The 18852-nt window shown below is 35.1% G+C and overlaps 1 protein-coding gene across 5 annotated transcripts in view; it reads left to right on the top strand.

Annotated features, from left to right (window-relative positions):
• LOC139151247 (dynein axonemal heavy chain 1-like) overlaps window positions 1-18852 on the top strand; it is a 206762-nt gene that overhangs the window by 125577 nt on the left and 62333 nt on the right. For all 5 annotated transcript variants that reach the window (XM_070723939.1, XM_070723931.1, XM_070723923.1 and 2 more), the window contains 8 exons: window positions 3058-3266; window positions 6620-6806; window positions 8320-8511; window positions 10432-10551; window positions 13524-13700; window positions 14220-14411; window positions 15840-16007; window positions 17798-17989. In XM_070723939.1, the coding sequence (XP_070580040.1) occupies window positions 3058-3266; window positions 6620-6806; window positions 8320-8511; window positions 10432-10551; window positions 13524-13700; window positions 14220-14411; window positions 15840-16007; window positions 17798-17989 (1437 nt within the window). The remainder of the gene's footprint in view (window positions 1-3057; window positions 3267-6619; window positions 6807-8319; window positions 8512-10431; window positions 10552-13523; window positions 13701-14219; window positions 14412-15839; window positions 16008-17797; window positions 17990-18852) is intronic.

Genomic DNA, 18852 nt, shown 5'->3' with positions numbered 1-18852 from the left:
AACATATTTAATGTTTTAGATTTCTCACATTTGTTATGACCCTTAACATTACAGACTTGATGACATAACTAGCTGCTGGACCTGTTTACTGGCGCATTGATTTAAAGACAAAGATCGATTTATTTTGTAATAAGGACGTGTGATTTCGAAAAACATAGTCTATTAGCCTGGAAATGTGATTTTTGCGAATATTGCTTACCCCACTGACAAACAGTGTGGTTTGAAAATGGCTGGAATTCGCTACTTCGGGACTTTGTTTTCTGTGTGCATTTACTGACAAACTCCAAACCCGCAGCACCTACCCATTCAGTATTTCATGTACAGGTGTACCCAGAGATAGAGTAGTTTCACAATGTGCCAGTTGTGATCAAGTGCCATTGGCGCTATTTTTTCGATCTTACTTCAAATTTCTCTTTTTTTTTTTTGAATGACTGCATGTCCTACTCGTTCACATCAAAAGGTAACGTGGTATACGAATGTCAACGTTTTTTAAAGTCATTTTTTCGTCCTCTAGCGTGATAAAGTGTCCAAAAACGTTTTTCACGTTTTTCTCGTTAACGAAGTGTGAAGAGGGTCGCTGTCTTTGGCCGCACCTGACCAGTTCTGTGTTAATCCTAGGCTATTGAAATTTTCTCAAGCGATTGACACCATTAAGATCTAAAAAAGTGTGTCTGGGATTTTTTTTATCTGGCTTAGTTTTTTGTAGCAAAATCTTAAAGGCGATAGACTAGGGTTAATTCACTGCTCTGATAGTTGTCGCGTCATAAAAATCGATCTAAGCGATTAAAAAAAAATCCCAGACACACTTTGTAGGATAATTACGCAAGCTTGCATTCGCGCAAATTAGAACCGGATATCTCGACGCGTTAGCACAAGACATAGAGAAAACTGGTTTTTGGGAGGTTATTTAAATTGCCTGTCACGTGACAGTTATGTAAACAATGGTTACACTGAAGTGACCAAAATGTTCCCCTATATCTGGGCTTTCAGAAAATACATACTTTTAGGGGTTTCTGAGCTCAATAAGTACCAGAGAATCATTGGATTAAAAGGGTCGATTTCTTGTCTTGGAACCTTAAATTTTTCTCAAATGGACCAATTCAAACCGAATGTGAGCACATAGTGTCCTTGACGGTATTTTTAGTCCTTTGGATCCTGTGGGGTCCGAAGTACTAATGTGATGGCATGGCGTATGCCGTATACAGTGTGCCGTATACTGTCGACGGAGGTATCTCAGAAACGCTTCAGTAAGTATTTCTGATGGTCACTCGGGCAAATATCTCAAATGATCTTTTTTCTTTTTTGATTGAATCATTTTAAAGTCACTTTTTTAGCTTTTTTGTGAAACCAGTATTTTCAATTTGTCCTCTAAAACCACCGATTTGATCATTTTGATGTTTGGCATGGGTGTTCGTATAGTTGAGATGCCATCAAAAATGTTCAAAGTTTGGTGATGCATGCCTTGTATTATTTTTAAATAATACTTTTATCCATTTTTACTTTATGTTTAGTTGATTTTTACTCACTGTTGCTAAAGCTACTGTCTGCGCATACACACAACTGAGGACAAAATCTCAGTTGAAGAATCGAAACGGACGCCACCTTGTTTCTTGGTCTGGTCAGATTTTTTACGTTGTAAACGTTTCAGTGTGTATTTGAATATGTTCCATAAATATGAAGTTGACAGTGATGGTACTTTTGCTGCTGTTGTGTATTTTTTGGTACGAAAGGTGCCTTCGATTGACTGAAGAATGATGGCCTCTGTAGGCGATAATCACTGGGTACCGGCGAATCTCTGTCTTTGGTGGAAGACATACCAGTTCTACCTAGGGGGGGGATATGGAAGATTTTGAGATTTAAAAAAATTGTCACCTGGTGAAATAGAAGAAAGAAAAATTGATGCTCAAATGGCTTGAGAAAAAAACATTTTCATAACAGACAGAAGTGAAAAAAAATTGTCACAATGCACCTGAAATGAGCAAAATTTTGAAACCTTATCCTCATGTATTCTTTGCCGAGGCATGTTTTTACCGCAAGCAATTCTTATGTTTTTTTTCCAGCACTTATAATACAAGCATGCACTACATAGGTCTACTTTACACCTCAGTACACTCAATGTTTTCCTTCCCTTTTCTGATCCAAGAAATCATATTTCAGGATTTCTGTTGCAATATCTCAATGGCATAGGCACTGTCTAACGGGGACTATTTGACTTCTGTAAATTATGAAAATTTAAAACACAAGACAGGAGTCAATAAACTAGTGTTAAAACCAATATATTATTACAGCAGCCTAATTCAGTCACGTGATTTTTATGTGATCACTGAACCATGTGACTGATGACAATTGATGAAGGGTTACCGGATGGACCCGAAAGCTACAGACTCTAGTAACTTTATTTGTTGAGTGCAACGGTTAAAACAACATTATGACAATATATTATTCTTTCAATATAAATATGTTAGAAAAATGTACAAGTTGACAATGAAAAATTGAGGAACAACAAATACAATGAAATACAATGTGTGAGCCTTGTTTCTCTGACCACAAAAGATAACATCTTCCCTGAGAACTTAGAAGGAATTGACAATTTTAAAGAAAAGCAGGTATAGCACTGATCAGAGTTGATTTTGCCAGAAAAGTGTTCTATAATTTAATGTTGTAAATATACTAGAATTTCCATTTTGTTTTCATTTGTTGCAATTTAAAATGAATTGGCAACATCATCCAAAATAGGTTTCAGAAAATCTTACAATTGATGTTGCTATATGAAATTTATATCAATAATTGTCATATATCCAGATTATTACCTGATTGAAATTCATGAAAATTGCATGACTGTACAACTTGTCAACTGAAGACAAATTTCCATCAAAGCTAGTTTTTCTTTGTGTCATATTATAGAATCCAGCAATGATATGCACTTTCTGACATACTGATATTTATCAATGCTGGAGAAACTATTTCCAACATCACTCAGGTTAAAAAATGTTTATTACAGAAATGTTCAACGTCTTATCATCTAGCTCAATAATATGAATTCATTTCCTTCCTTAGATCAAAAATGAATCCTTCTTGGAAGATATCAACAATATTTTGAATTCTGGAGATGTACCAAATATCTACAGCTTTGATGAATTGGATCAGATTTTTAATGCAATGAAACCAGTAGTGGTTGACCTGGGCCAGCAACCTACCAAAGCAAATCTCTACTCAGCATATACAAAGAGAGTGAAAAGTAATATACATACTGTCTTGTGTATGAGGTAAGTTTAATATCCTGTGTTATGTTATTTGCTAAAATGTGCTGTGTATGAGTTGCTGTACTTTCTGCAATATGTAAATGTACACCTCAAATGATTACTGTGATGACATACGTCAATACCAGTAAATTTTTGACGTCATACCCTCTCATTATTAGTATTACTGATAATGTATCTGATTATTCAGCATTGCAGCCCGACAGCAAACATAACAATACAAGGTTTTTGATTGTTATACCACTCTCCGCCTCGTGCCCATTGTTCTAACCATGCTTTCTAATTTCCATAACCGAATATTTTATTATTACCACCTGGCTTTCTTTTGTTTAAAAAGTGTCCGATTTACAAGTTCTTTTGTTTAAAACTGTCAGGTTTACTAGTAAATCGGACACTTTTAAACAAAAGAACTTGTAAAATGGACACTTTTTAAACAAAAGAAAGTCACGTGGCGACGAGTAAAAAACAAAACAAATGCGAGACATTATCCAGAAGAAATTTATTTCACCATCAAGTACAGAGTGAAGACACTTTAAAAGAATCACCGGACTGAATTAATTTTGCACGACTGTACATCTAAAAATCAATTACAGGTCACCGTGAAATAACGGTGATTGCAAATATCACTTCTGTGTTAAGGTTATTGTTATCACGATCATACGAATCTGAAATTTAAGACTTCAAAGTCTGTTGTCAAACACTGAATGTGGAGATTTCAGTCGCCTTTGGTAAAGTCAAATCTAGCTACAGGCAAACACACACGCAGTACCACAGTCATTGTGGATCTAGACATATTGTTTTTTTGTACTTGCAGTTTCTGTTGCGCCTTTCTCTGACGTGGCTGTGTAGCTTGGTCTTCCGATTGTGGCCGTTAGCACTGGTGTGACAGGGGGACTTTTCTTTTCCATCTTTGGCTTTGGTAGTTGAAATGCACCAGATACAGCTTCATTTGTACTTCATCCGCCATATCGAAATACGTAGAGCGACTCGACAATTGCGTGTATGCTGCTCAAAGTTTTCGACTCAAATGAGCAAAGCGTGACTCTAACGTTGATCTGCAAACACCTTTTCACTTCATTCAACCAACCAATCAATCAAACATAATTCATACGATTCAAATCAAACCAGGTGCTCAACCACGTCATCGCACTACAATAGCAACACATGTCAACTTTGTTTTATCCAATCATGGGTTATTTTTTATACTTTCGTTCAACAAGGTGTCAAAACGCGTCAATGTTTTCCTGCCAAAGTTTCAACTTGCACTGCACTAAAATTACAAATAAAAACATTCGGCGTGCAAACAAGGCTCTAAAACTCGGCAAATTCGTGGTATAACACGGTAAGCGAACTCGTAGTCGGCGGTTTACGGAATTTAACGGTACAGTTTGCCATAAAACTCCTCGGCCCTGCGGGCCTCGGAGTTTTACTGGCAAACTGTACCGTTAAATTCCGTAAACTGCCTCCTACTCGTCCGCTTACCTATAGTAAATGAATAAAGGACTGGGCGGAATTGTGGGGAAAATCATGTAAAACATAAAATGATGAATCTTGATAATGGTGCACATTATTGATAATAAAAATGCCTTACTGTACAGTTTATCAAATATTTTGAGTCCTCCTGCATGCACTTGTCGTCTGCTCTGTCTGGCTTATGCTCAGCTGTCCCAGTCCGACACGCTGCATGCAGTGCAGTGTGTAGAGTGCAATACTACGTTATCCACTATGTGGCTCGCTTCGTTGATGTATAGGTAAAAACAGAACTCGCTTGCAATGATCTGTGATAAATTCGCACCTTTGAAGGAACAAATTTATATAGTGTCAGATAGTTATTGGCTCTTCTGTCAGCAACGCGGAGCTTATCAAATAGGTTGATTTTCCGTCTTGTCCGTCATCGTCCGTCAACATTTGCCTTCTCCTCTGAAACCGCAAGTCCGATTGCTTTGAAATTTTATATGCAGTTCACTTTGGGTGACCTCACGTAAGTTTGGGTGCAGCGCCCCCTTAACTACTTTGTGTGGTGGGGTACGGACACCACACAACGTGCATTAAAAATGGTTTTCTATTAAAGTTTAGTCTGAACTAAAATTCATTGAACGAAAAATGACGATGCTTGTACATGTGTGTTGACAAGCCAAATACTGGTCAATATGACATTCTACTTGAAGAAAAGACAACTGTTGTTAAAGACAGATCAATAGTTTTGAAAAAAGTCAAGTTGCAACATAATAGTTGAATAAGTGGAACTGCCATGATAACATTTTATCAACAAATTGCTTAAAGTAGAATCAATTATTGAATTTTCGTAATCAGGCTAATATGTCAAGAAATACTGCATTAAATTTCATGAAACTTGGTACAGATGTTAAGCTCACATTCCTTTAACAGTGAATAAAGACAGTCATGTTAATTAATTTGTAATTTTATATGTAATGAACTTTCCTAATTAGAGAGATATGTCCACAAATACAGCATCAAATTGATGAAAGTTGGTACAGATGTTGATCTCATAGTGTTGTAACTGCAATTCAAAGACACTTAGCAGTATTGTTTAAATTAATTGCCAATTTGCATTTACATGACGAATTTTTGTTGCTTAGGGTGAATGTCCAGAAGCACTGCATCAAACTTTATGAAATATGGTACCGGTGATAATCTGTCAGTGTTATGATAGGATGCAAATATGTTTGGCAACATCTTGTGATTAACCCTTTGAGCGCCAAAGTCAACTTTTGTTGCCTATAAAAATGTACCCCAGTCAAATTTTTCTGATTTTTGCCAAAATTTTGATGAAAACATGTAGCCAATGAAATGTGATGTCTGTTTGGTCCAAAATAATAAAACAAATTTCAGAAAAATTCATAAAAATTGTTAAAATATTGCACTAACATTTTTGGGAAAAAATTACAGCAATCAAAGGGTTAATTACTAATTGACTCATTTAATGACCTTTTGTAATTAGGATGGCAACCTACATTGGTTTTACGTTTCACCACCATGAAACTTGTTCTTGGCCATTAAGCCCCATCTGTATCGCAGTAATTTTCATCACAGACCTAATTAATGAAGAGGACTCTATCCTCTCCGAGGACTTGTAATTAAAGTACCCATTAACAGGTGGGGACTGTGTCATCAATGATGACTTGTTGAAAATATATATAGTGTGAGGGGGTGTTCATGTCATCTTTGATAAGAAATATTGCTTTGAAAAAAGTATGTTGGTTACGTGCACCCTGAGTAGATGGTTGTGTTATATTAAGGGATGAACACTTAAAATAATCTATGTCAACTGATACTTAATTGTAAAAGGTGAGGTTTAGTTTGGTTTGTTCACATGTCATGTTTACTTTCTTTTTCAGTCCAATCGGCGAGATATTCCGTGCTCGACTTCGTCAGTTCCCCTCCCTTGTCAATTGTTGTACCATAGATTGGTTTAGTGAATGGCCAAATGATGCATTGCAGTCAGTGGCTAGGACATTCCTGTCTGAGATCCCAGATATTGAACAAGGTGACGATGAAACCACAGAGAAAGTTATAGCAGGATTAGTAAGTATATATTTTTCAATTGTTAATGAAGCTTATCTATTCGTTTTATCACTTTGACTGACAAATTCAGGGCGCTGTAGGCAGCTTGGGTGTCTGTAAACTAGTCTGGATAGAGAGATAGATAGACAGATAGATAGATAGATAAGATAGATAGAGATAGATAGATAGACAGATAGATAGATAGACAGATAGATAGATAGGAGAAACAAAATGTTACCATAACGCACTTAAAGTCAAAAACTGCTGAACATCAGGTACTTAATGTTTGGAAAGTTTGTGAAAATCACTATTTTCAATTTGTCCTAAAAACCACTGATTTGATCATTTTAATATTTGGTATGGGTCCATAGTTTTAGATAATGTTTAGTAGATGGTTGCTGTGAAGTTGAAATATCGTCAAAGATGTTCACATTGTGGTGATACATGCCTTGTATTATTTTTAAATAATACTTTTATCCATTTTTACTTGATTTTTAGTTTATTTTTAGTTAGTTTTGCTAAAGCTACCTAAAGCTACATGCGCACAATGCAAGAGCTAAATGTGAGTTGAAGAATCAAAACTGATAGTGATACCATCTTGTTTTCACTGTTGTTCGATTTTTTAGGTTTTAAACTTTTCCATGTGTATTTGAACATGTCTTATAAATATGAAATTGACAGTGATGGTGCTTTTGTTGCAATAGTGCATCTTTTGGTACGAAAGGCTCCTTCAATCGACTGAAGAATGATGGTCTCTGTTGTTGCTAGGTGATAAGAATTTGAAGAAATTTTCCCAATATGTATGACTGGGCTATTTCATATTTTTAGTATACAATTTTCAATTTGATGATACATGTATTGTGTATTTTCTGCAAGAAATGTTGAATATCTGACAGTTCACAACTGACATAATCTCACATGGAAGAGACAAGTATACTTCAATCCAATGGATCATCCTTAGCATCCAGCTTGTACATCAAACAGTGGAGCATGGCACATGTGAGATCGTGTTGAAAGTCAACAATGTTGGCGCTGTTGTTCTTCAACAAATGAGATAACTTTAATTTATTTTTGCTCTAAAATGTATAGCTTGCCTATTCACTGGACATAGTTCAACAATGCTGCACAAGAACAACATTTTCAACGACAGCTTTCCTATCAAAAGCCGTGAGCGATCATGCAGCGATACTCAAAATGTAACTCAGTTGATCTTCGGCATTATCTGGCCATGGTCAGTTACCCATAGGCTCAATGTATTACTGGTAAATTATTGGCATTGTCTATTTTGCTTCAGCCAATCTCCCATTCACACTTTCACACCAAATTTACTGTGACTCCCCTGTCTTAGATTTATGAAATTCAAACCATTATAGTCATCAGCAACTAATTTGTGTGTTGTGTCCCAATTCAGCTCCCACATCAGAAATAAACTCTTTATCATCGTCAGTTGTGCTAAACAACATTGGCACTATTTTATTTTTCAATGAGTTATTCAGATTTTTATAATGTCATACACGTCTGCTTATAAAATCAGGTCACTATGTGTGTGGAGATACACCAGTCTGTTGCACAGAAGTCACGTCAGTTCTTAGCAGAACTTTCAAGACATGTCTACATCACACCAACTGCATACTTAGAATTGCTTGGAATTTTCTCCAACCTGATTGGAATGAAGAAAACTGAATTGAAAACTGCCAAAAACAGAATGAAGACTGGTTTAGATAAGGTAAATATTGAATTTCACATTGAGTATATGAAAAATGGGATGACTTCACACAATAAATATTATTCCCTATTTCATAATAGATTTGCAGCACTTCCATTTGCATTTGCTTCCATTTGCAATATAGTATGAGGAGCTTTTGGAATCAGTAGGAGTTTGTCTTCTGTGTGAATTATCTGTATTAGTTTTGGGTTAATGTGATTTCAAGAATGTATTGAGGGTGAAATATGCCACAGTCTGTTGTTGAATTTTTGCAATCTTTGACATAATTGTAATTGTTGCAATCTTTGTCAGAAGTAAAAGAATTCTTAGCTCTACACTCCCATTTATATGGTTGGGATGTACCATTGTATTGAACATTAAATTAAGTTACATCAACCAATTGGTCGCACAGCTTACTATGGTGATAGGGCTTTTTCAATATGTGCGCCTCATTTGTGGAATTCTTTGCCATCGCACCTTTGTGCATCTCAGTCACTCGATAATTTTAAAGTCGGGTTAAAAACTTACCTTTTTAAGTCATTTTAATACATGAGTTTTACACCCTTTTAAGTAATTTTATACCCGAGTTTTTATTTGTTGATCTATTTTAACCATTTTTTGAGTTTTACCAGCTGTTACTTTTATTGAATATTCAAATTTACTGTTATTATTGGTCACTCTTTTGTTTGTTTTTAATGGAAAGCGCATTGAGATATTTAAATATGTAATGCGCTATATAAGAAATAAAAATTATTATGATTATGTATGTCTTAATGTATACATGTTTGTTCATTGCAAAAATTCAACAACAGACTGTGGCATATTTCACCCTCAATACATTCTTGAAATCACATTAACCCAAAACTACAGTCTTTCCGATTGTTTTGAAATTTGGTACACTGACATATGAATTAAGGTCAAAACATAAAATTGATTCATATATAGATTTATATTCATTTTACAGATTTGTTAATTTTTAAGTTCCAATTTTTAGTATATATATATATATATATATATATATATATATATATATATATATATATATATATATATATATATACTGGTATATATATATGAAGTTTACAGATGTCCTCATGGACATCCTCGTAGACATATTATTGATATATATATATATATATATATATATATATATATATGTGTGTGTGTGTGTGTTAGACTATCTCAATGCTTTGTCAATAATTGATCACAAGACATCAAAAACCTGTTTCTTGTCTTTAAGATACCAAATAAACTTTGACAATTCTGTGCTGTTCACATATTATTTTTTTATGGAATGATTCATGTTGTTAGCGAAGCAGGACTTGACTCCTGTTGATACCTGGCCCTTGTAAACGACACCTTTGACTTGACAGTCATCTTTCAATGGGCATGCAGACTTGTCCGGGCAATTACAAACTGCTATTTGACCATTTCACTGGTTTCCAGTGACTGTTTGATTAATTCAATTTACATCAAATCAAATCACCTCAATTACAGGAGGAGACTGTCATTTGCACTAACATGTTTTAATAGATCTTACCAGTAATTGTTCAAATTTGATTTGCATGTCTCCCATGATGTTTTTATTTACATTTCTTCTGAATTACTACAAAGCTAACAATACATAACTAAGTTTAAGTAAAAAAAAAAAAGCTTACTTCCTAAATAAACTTAGCTTTTGTTAAAAATGCTGACCAATATGAAACTTTAGTTTGCTTGATATAGACACAGGTCATATCAACATATTTAGTGTTTTCTAAGAGGGAGTCCAGTGCTATTTTGACACTATTTTTTCTACATAGAAGTGACCACCCTTGCAGAATTGAAATCTTTTACACACACAATACAAAAATAAATAAAAATGTTGTCATAATTTTCTAAGTTTTCCCCAAATTCAAATGCAATGACAGATTTCCTTTGTTGTTTGACTTCATTTCTTAGTTGTTGAGTACAGCAGAAGAAGTTGACAAATTACAGAAAGAATTGGAAACAATGAAACCTATGTTAGAGGAAGCTGCCAAAGAGACTGAACAAACAATGGAGAAGATTGCAAAAGATACAGTAAGAATCCTACAACATAGTTAGATTGTATAAAGTAGAAGCTACAACCTTCTTGTTTGCATTTTTTATTTTACTGACTCATAACTTCACAGTGTACATGGTATGGATCGAGTTTTATACTAGAATGTGCCTCTGGCTGGGACAGATATTCGGACTCAGAAACTTTTACAATTTTTTTCAGATCTACCACTTGTTGTTGCTCATTTTGAAGTTCTTACTCATTAAGTAAGAAAAATTGTCACCATCATAGTTTTTCACAAATCAAATTCCTACAGAGTTAACACAGTAATGGTGGCCATTTTGAATTTGAAACATCGGTATATGTTACATATTAATTTATTTCTCTAGTACCCAAATTTGCATTGTGACCCCTGTGTTTTTGTCTTGATTAGTCCCCACGGACGCTGTCCATGGGGACTTATAGGTTTGGTCATGTCCGTGCGTCCGTCTGTCCGTGCGTCTGTTCACGCAGATATCTCAGAGATGCCTGGAGTGATTTCATTCAAACTTAGTACAAGGATTACTTCATTATGTCATACATATGCACGTCGATTTGTTTTATGGTACAATCCAATATGGCCGCCATGCGGCCATTTTATAATGATTTTTTCATGTCCAGAGCCATAACTCAGACATGTTTCAACCAATTTTATTCAAAGTTGGTACAAGGACATTGACCTATGTCATACACATGCGTGTCAATTTGTTTCATGACATGATCCAATATGGCCGCATGGCAGCCATTTTGTTACTATTATTTCATGTCCTAGCCATAACTCAGGCATGTCTTTAGGATGAGATTGAATATAGCTGCATTGTGACCATTTTGTTACGATTTTTCATGTCCAGAACCATAACTCAGACATGTATCAAGCGAATTTATTCAAAGTCGGTACAAGGACATTGACTTATGATATACATATGTATGTCGATTTGTTTCACGATATGATCTAATATGGCCATATGGTGGCCACTTTGTTATGGTTTTTTTCATGTCAAGAGCCATAATTCTGGCAAATCTCAACTGATTTTATTCAAAATTGGTATATGGACATTGACTAATGTCAAACATATGCATGTCGATTTTTAGCTCATATTTGGTTTTGTATATAAATACCAAAAAGAGCTTATATGATGAGTCAGTGGCATCTGTATGTCTGTATATTTGTGGGTATGTATGTGCGGATGTATGTCCGTCACACACAAAGGCTCCCATACCGCCAGAGCTACAATCTCAGTATTTGGTGTACAGGTAGATGCAGGGATTGAGATGTGAATTTGTTCAATTGAACACATCAGTGTCAAAAATGTGCAAATGAGGAAAGAAAAAGTGAAATCCTGCAAATGTGCAGGAGTAATGACATGCCAGTAAGAAACAGGCCAACTCCACTGATCTTGAGTCATTTCCTGTCATTGTTTATGAACTGTTACATATTAACAGACCTGCTGAAACCACAGACAGTAGAGAGGGGAAGACCATCTATACTAAAACTAAGAGGGGCTTGTTTCTGCTATGCATGTTGCTAAAGTTGACCTCCAGTAAAAAGTTTCAGACCTTAATTACTTTTGTCATTCTTGTTTTTCTGGTTTGAATTTTTTTCTTGTTGTTTTTCTAGTTGAACTGTGCAGAAATCATTGTCATAACATCAACGTAGAATTTTCCTCCACTGAACAGATAGAAACAACATTTATTGTTGATCATTGGTAACCCATACTGGTATATACCAATTCTGATCAAATTTGAGCAACACCGTATAATTGCGGTATTTTTTAAACAGTAAGATCAAATACGGCTGCATTGCAGCTATTTTGTTACAATTTTTTCATGTACAGAGCCATATCTCAGACATATATATTTCCACCAGTATAATTCAAAGTTGGTACAAGGACATTGACCTATTTCATACATATGCTTGTCAATCTGTTTCACGTCATGTAGCAGTATCATGTCAATTATTGAAGTTTCATAATTAGGCTAATATATCAAGAAGTGCTGCATCAAATTTCATGAAACGTGGTACAGATATTGCTTTAACAGTGAAAAAGACATTTATCAGTGTCATTTTAATTAATTTTTCATTACATATGTAATGAACTTTCCTAATTAGAGTGATATATCCACAAATACTGCGTCAAATTTGATAAAACTTGATACAGATGTTGATCTCATAGTGTTGTAAATAGTCCATCAAACTTTATGAAATATGGTACCGGTGATAATCTGTTAGTGTTAGGATAGTATGCAAAAATGTTTGGCAACATCCTGTCGATTAATTCCTAATTGACTCATTTAATGACCTTTTGTAATTAGGATGGTGGCCTACCTTGGTTTTGTTTTCACCACCATGGAACTCATTCTTGGCCATTGAGTGCCATCTGTATCAAAGTATTTTTATCACAGACCTAATTAATGAAGAGGACTCTATCCTCTCCGAGGACTTTTAATCAAAGTACCCATTAACAAGTGGGGACTGTGTCATCAATGATGACTTGTTTAATAAGATTATGGCTGAAAGTTTTTATTGAGGAAAGTTTGAGCAAATGTTTGTCTTTCACTTTTGAGGTGTCTACTGCTTTATAGAACACATTGCTCTGTTTGTTATAATGTAATTATGATTGCTGTAAATTGTTTTTGCCAAACATTTGAAAAACGGCATGAATTTGCAAGTATTTTTACAACTTTCCTTTAAAATGACTAAATCCTTTCAAGTTGATTGTAGGAACTTACTGAAATATTTGGAAAACAGTTTCTGAGATATTTTGAACAAGTGGCAGATTATTTTACGTCAACAGCAAAAACACATAATCTTCACTTGCACGTCTGAGTATCTAGAACAGTTGTAGAACAGTACATCTAGTAGAGCAGATTTCTCAGGGAATTGAATGCTGTTTTACACTAGTGAACACATGTGCAAATAGGCTTTTTGGCTGGGAAACACATATTGACCCATAAACTATGTCTTGTTATGTAGATTGTTGCTGAAGAAACACAAAAGGTTGTACAAAAAGAAGAAAGTGAAGCTGCAGCGAAAGCAAGAGAAACTCAAGCCATTGCTGACGATGCACAAAGAGATCTCAATGAAGCACTACCAGCATTAGATGCTGCTTTAGCTAGTCTGAAATCATTGAACAAAAACGATGTCATTGAAGTAAGTCAATGAAATTCACCAAGCATTGGATGTTGCTTTACCATAGCTATAGTCTCAAACCGATGAACAAAAATTATGTCATTGAAGTATTAAGTCAATGAAGCTTTGATTTATGTAATATATACTTACCATTGAACAAAATCAACAATTTCATTTGCATTGAAGTAAGTCAATACAACTTAATTAGTATTTTCTGCTGGCTACACAAGCCTGAAAATCACTGATTGAATTGAAAACAAAATTAATGGTGTGAAGTTTTAGGTAAAGTCATTCAATAACAATAACGCCTGTTATAATTTTAAATCATAGAAGAAAAATTGTCATTGAAGTAATGTGTGATTGTTGCATTATTTCCTGTTCATTAGCAGAATTTACTATTTTGGTAACTGACATTCTCAGACTTTAACCTTATACCCTATTGCCATGAATAGAAGTGCAGCATCTTCATGGACAGCTATGGGATTGGACTGAACCATGTTAAAGAGTTACAAATGTTTTACTCGTCTGTAACCTATGTAGGTACGTGCTATGCAGAGACCACCCAATGGTGTACGTCTTGTGATAGAGGCTGTGTGTATCATGAAAAGCGTCAAACCTAAGAGAGTTGCTGGTGATAAACCTGGAGAAAAGAAAGATGACTATTGGGAACCTGGCAAAGCTCTCTTACAAGATCCTGGCAAATTTTTGGAAAGCCTCTTCAAGTTTGACAAGGTTAGTCTCATTCAAAACAGGTACAAAGAAGCTGATAAATTAGTTACAGTAAAACTTAAATTGTCAAATACGGACATCCTAGGGCCACACTCACCACTCTCTCACACACACAGTTGAGAATTGAGGAACATGTACATTATAAAATGTGATAAATTTTCCTCAAAAATCAATAAGATGCAAGCTTGGGGCGATATGACCCAAGAACTACAATAGTGTAACATATGAAGGCCCTTCACCCATTCTCTTATTTTACTATGTGTGGGACGGCTGTGGTGCTGATACGACAGCTGATTAGCAATGTTTACAATGTTTGTAGACCAATTATAGTGGTGTGTCTACAGGTTGGAGAGGAAATATTGACTTGTGTAGCTAGGTCCCTCAACTTTGTGGAGGGGACCGGGTGCGCAGTAATAAAGCAGTCAGACAGTTTAGAGTTGAAATCTGTATTTGAAATATCGCAGTCAAAATTAATAAAATAAAATAAAATAAAGTAAACCGTTGCACAAAAAACCCCATCCCTTTGGACTTACCACTTGTCGCTGTGATCAGATAAGATCCACTTTATATTAAATTGAGAGTTCAATATGTTTGCATTTTTATATGTTTGCATTTCAATATGTGGGGTACACAGTTGGGGATAGGTTCAGGTTAGAGAGAGACAGAATGGCTGGAGACAGCTTTGTATTGTGTCTTAGTATGACCTAGTTCAAATCTTGACATTTATTACTATCACAGGTCCATATATACATTGTAGTATAAATAATCATTAGGATTAATGAAAGACACGCCTAACTAATGACCTAGTTCAAATCTTGACATTTATTACTATCACAGGTCCATATATACATTGTAGTATAAATAATCATTAGGATTAATGAAAGACACGCCTAACTAATGACCTAGTTCAAATCTTGACATTTATTACTATCACAGGTCCATATATACATTGTAGTATAAATAATCATTAGGATTAATGAAAGACACGCCTAACTAATGACACGCCATATGCATAATCTACTTAATTAGTAAAGGAGTTGGTGGGCGGAGCTACACCATACACGTGATGTAATCAGAGTAAAATTCAGATGAAATTTCTGGGGATCAAATGAATCTGTCAAATAATCAGATGATTTTTTCAGCTGATTTTTTCAGCTGAGTATTCCACGGCTGAAAAATTCTGGTGAATATCTCTTTGCTATTCAAAATATCAGCTTCATATCTTGTCTTTACTGATTTTTTAGAAATAATTAGAAAATTCCATTCGGCTGAAAATTTCAGTTGATTTGCAAAAATTCAGCTGATTTTTTTTACTGAACAATGTGTTCTTCTGAAAAAACAGCTGGATAATTGGGATAATTGTCTGTACTGATAATAGTTTTGCCAAAGTGATGTAAGTAAAAGCGTTACTTTTAAAATAATTTTTTACAGGATAACATTCCAGATTCCAGCATTGTTAAGATTCAACCATACATTGACAGTGAAGACTTCCAGCCATCAGCCATTGCTAAGGTTTCCAAAGCTTGTACATCCATCTGTCAATGGGTCAGAGCCATGCATAAATACCACTTTGTTGCCAGAGGGGTCGCTCCTAAAAGAGTAAGTTGATTTTAATTGACTTCAGGACTTCAATACATCAACATTTGAATAAGGGGTTATGGGACTGGCTGATGAATACCAAATTTGTTATGACAGTTCTACACTGGCAGCTTGGTTCATATAAGCTGCAGTACTGAAGCTTGAGGTTTTGTCTGGGTCTCAAAACCATAAGCTACAGGACTGCAGCGAGCTTCATGCAGGCAGAAAATTATCTTTTAAGAAATGTGAAATTACTTTGTAGTGGATTATCAATGAAATTATTGATTTGAACTTTGTTGTCATAGTGGCGTTACATACACTAGAAACAACCTGCAATATTAAATCTTGAACCTAAGTAGGCCTCTGTCATAGGGTGGCGTTTGTTAGTCTGTATGTGTGTCTGTAATATGTATGTGTGTGTGTGTGTGTTTGTGTGTGTGCGTGTGCGTGTTATGGATTTGTGTCGTCGATATCTCTGAAACTTGTTCATCAAATGTCACGTAATTAGGTACACAGAATATTTAGGATGGAAACTAGATCTGATTAGGTTTTGGGGGATGTTGGTTGCATAGTTCAGCAGAAATTAATTTTTGAAGTAATATTTTGACTTATTTTTGCTCATATTTCCTCATTTACATAGCAAGGGAGGATACACTAAATTATGATGAGTGGGACACAGAGGACTTGGAAGTAGTATTACCATGACTAGGGTTTTTAGTTTGTGTGTTCATTCGAATGAGCTTTTGTGCTACTGATGTTTTAAATTCTGTGTGTATATCTCTCTTTGTGTTTGTCTGTCTAAGATTAGAATTATGCCAAAAAATGACACTGTCCATTTGTGTATGCAACTAACTTTCCTCATCACAGATATATGTCTGCATTGACCTGACCAAAGTTGACAAATCTTGCTAAATAAATTGAAAATACTCTGACATAACAGTAGTCTAAGTGGTTTAGCATTTTTGCATTACAATAACTATTTAACGTAATGAAGAGACTTTCCTACTAAGGAATATATATCAGTATTGTCTTGACCAAAGTTGACAAACTGCCATATACACTTCATTACTACCTATTTAAGGTGGCCAGAAAGCCTATTTTTGATACCAAATGACATGTAGCTAAAAATATTATTTGAGCAAGTCAAAATAAAGATACAAACTTCAAACTTTCAGTGTAGCTTTGTTATATATTAAGTATCATTAAAAATGCATAAAAGTTTTATAATCGTATAATTATGAAATTTGAGACGCATGAAAAATACTTGGGTTTTTTTTCATATTTTTTTAATTTAGTTTTTTTTCGCATTTTTTTCTGGCTATTCAATGAAATTACCATAGTATGCATGCCATCAAGACTGTGTGAAATTGCTCACCCATCTGATTGCTTTGAAACTTGGTATGCATGTTGCCAGGGGTAAACGTAGTACTCCCTGGCCTGCTGTATTGAACCAGATGTGAGCCAGGTGTCATTGAAGCTATTTTTGTCTATATTGTAATGTTCAAACTTCCAATGCTTGGATTTCAACAGCTTTCATCTAATCTGTGTTCAATGCAATGTATCCGAGTTGCCGACCACTTAGGTGATGATTTCCTTGAAAAATGTATCATCAAATGATGACATCATTCCATTGAATTATACAATCAACCAATGAATTCAAGAGATCAAGATCAACAAATCTCTCCAGTGTGTGCGATCAAGCAAATAATTTCATACCAAACATTAGCATATCATGCCCTGTAAAATTCAATATCTACAAGAAATAAAATATTTATCTACCATTCATTATCATAAATTGAAAACGTTCACAGGAAAAACTGAGGATAGCTCAAGCGGACCTGGCAGAAACACAGCGTATCTTAGATGAGGCAAAGGCTCGTCTGCAAGAAGTAGAAGATGGCATCGCTACTTTACAAGCTAAATATGAAGACTGTGTGTCTAAGAAACAAGAATTAGAAAGAAATGTTGAAGAATGTGAACAGAGATTGGTCAGAGCTGACAAGGTAAGAGATACAGGTGCAACAACATGGTGAGATACTGTCAATGACATCAACAACACACCCTTAAGAAAGAAGTTCTATCAGCTTTTCATTAATTTCACTTCAAGATGAAGCTAATAGTGATGTCACACAGTATCTTGAGACACCCAAAGGAGAGTATTCTGAGACAATAGGGATGTCACACAGTATCTTGAGACACCCAAAGGAGAGTATTCTGAGACAATAGGGATGTCACACAGTATCTTGAGACACCCAAAGGAGAGTATTCTGAGACAATAGGGATGTCACACAGTATCTTGAGACACCCAAAGGACAGTATTCTGAGACAATAGTGATGTCATACAGTATCTTGAGACACCCAAAGCAGAGTATTCTGAGACAATAGGGATGTCACACAGTATCTTGAGACACCCAAAGGAGAGTATTCTGAGACAATAGGGATGTCACACAGTATCTTGAGACACCCAAAGGAGAGTATTCTGAGACAATAGGGATGTCACACAGTATCTTGAGACACCCAAAGGAGAGTATTCTGAGACAATCACATTGGATAGTCTTGTATTAGTGTAATATGCAAGTTGCATAATATGGTGATATTCCTTAAGTTTATTTTTATAACTTTACATCCCCTGTCATGAGAGAAACAAGTTTTTGTATACAAACTAGAAACTTGTACATCCTACGGTACACGCATACTGTACAATACATGACCAGTCAGCAAGGGTTAGAAAATGTCTCTGTGAAAAATGCTAAGATTACGAAATAATTGTCGTTGGATAATAATACATTTTGTCTCAGAACATCATGTTGTCGTATAAAAGCCGACATGCGAAGGGAAAGAAAGCTTACTGCTTATTGTACGACGG

This window comes from Ptychodera flava, chromosome 2 (assembly GCF_041260155.1).
Source record: "Ptychodera flava strain L36383 chromosome 2, AS_Pfla_20210202, whole genome shotgun sequence".
Taxonomy (NCBI): Eukaryota; Metazoa; Hemichordata; class Enteropneusta; family Ptychoderidae; genus Ptychodera; species Ptychodera flava.
The sequence above is the reverse complement of the archived record's forward strand: the minus strand, read 5'-3'. Positions and strand labels throughout refer to the sequence as shown.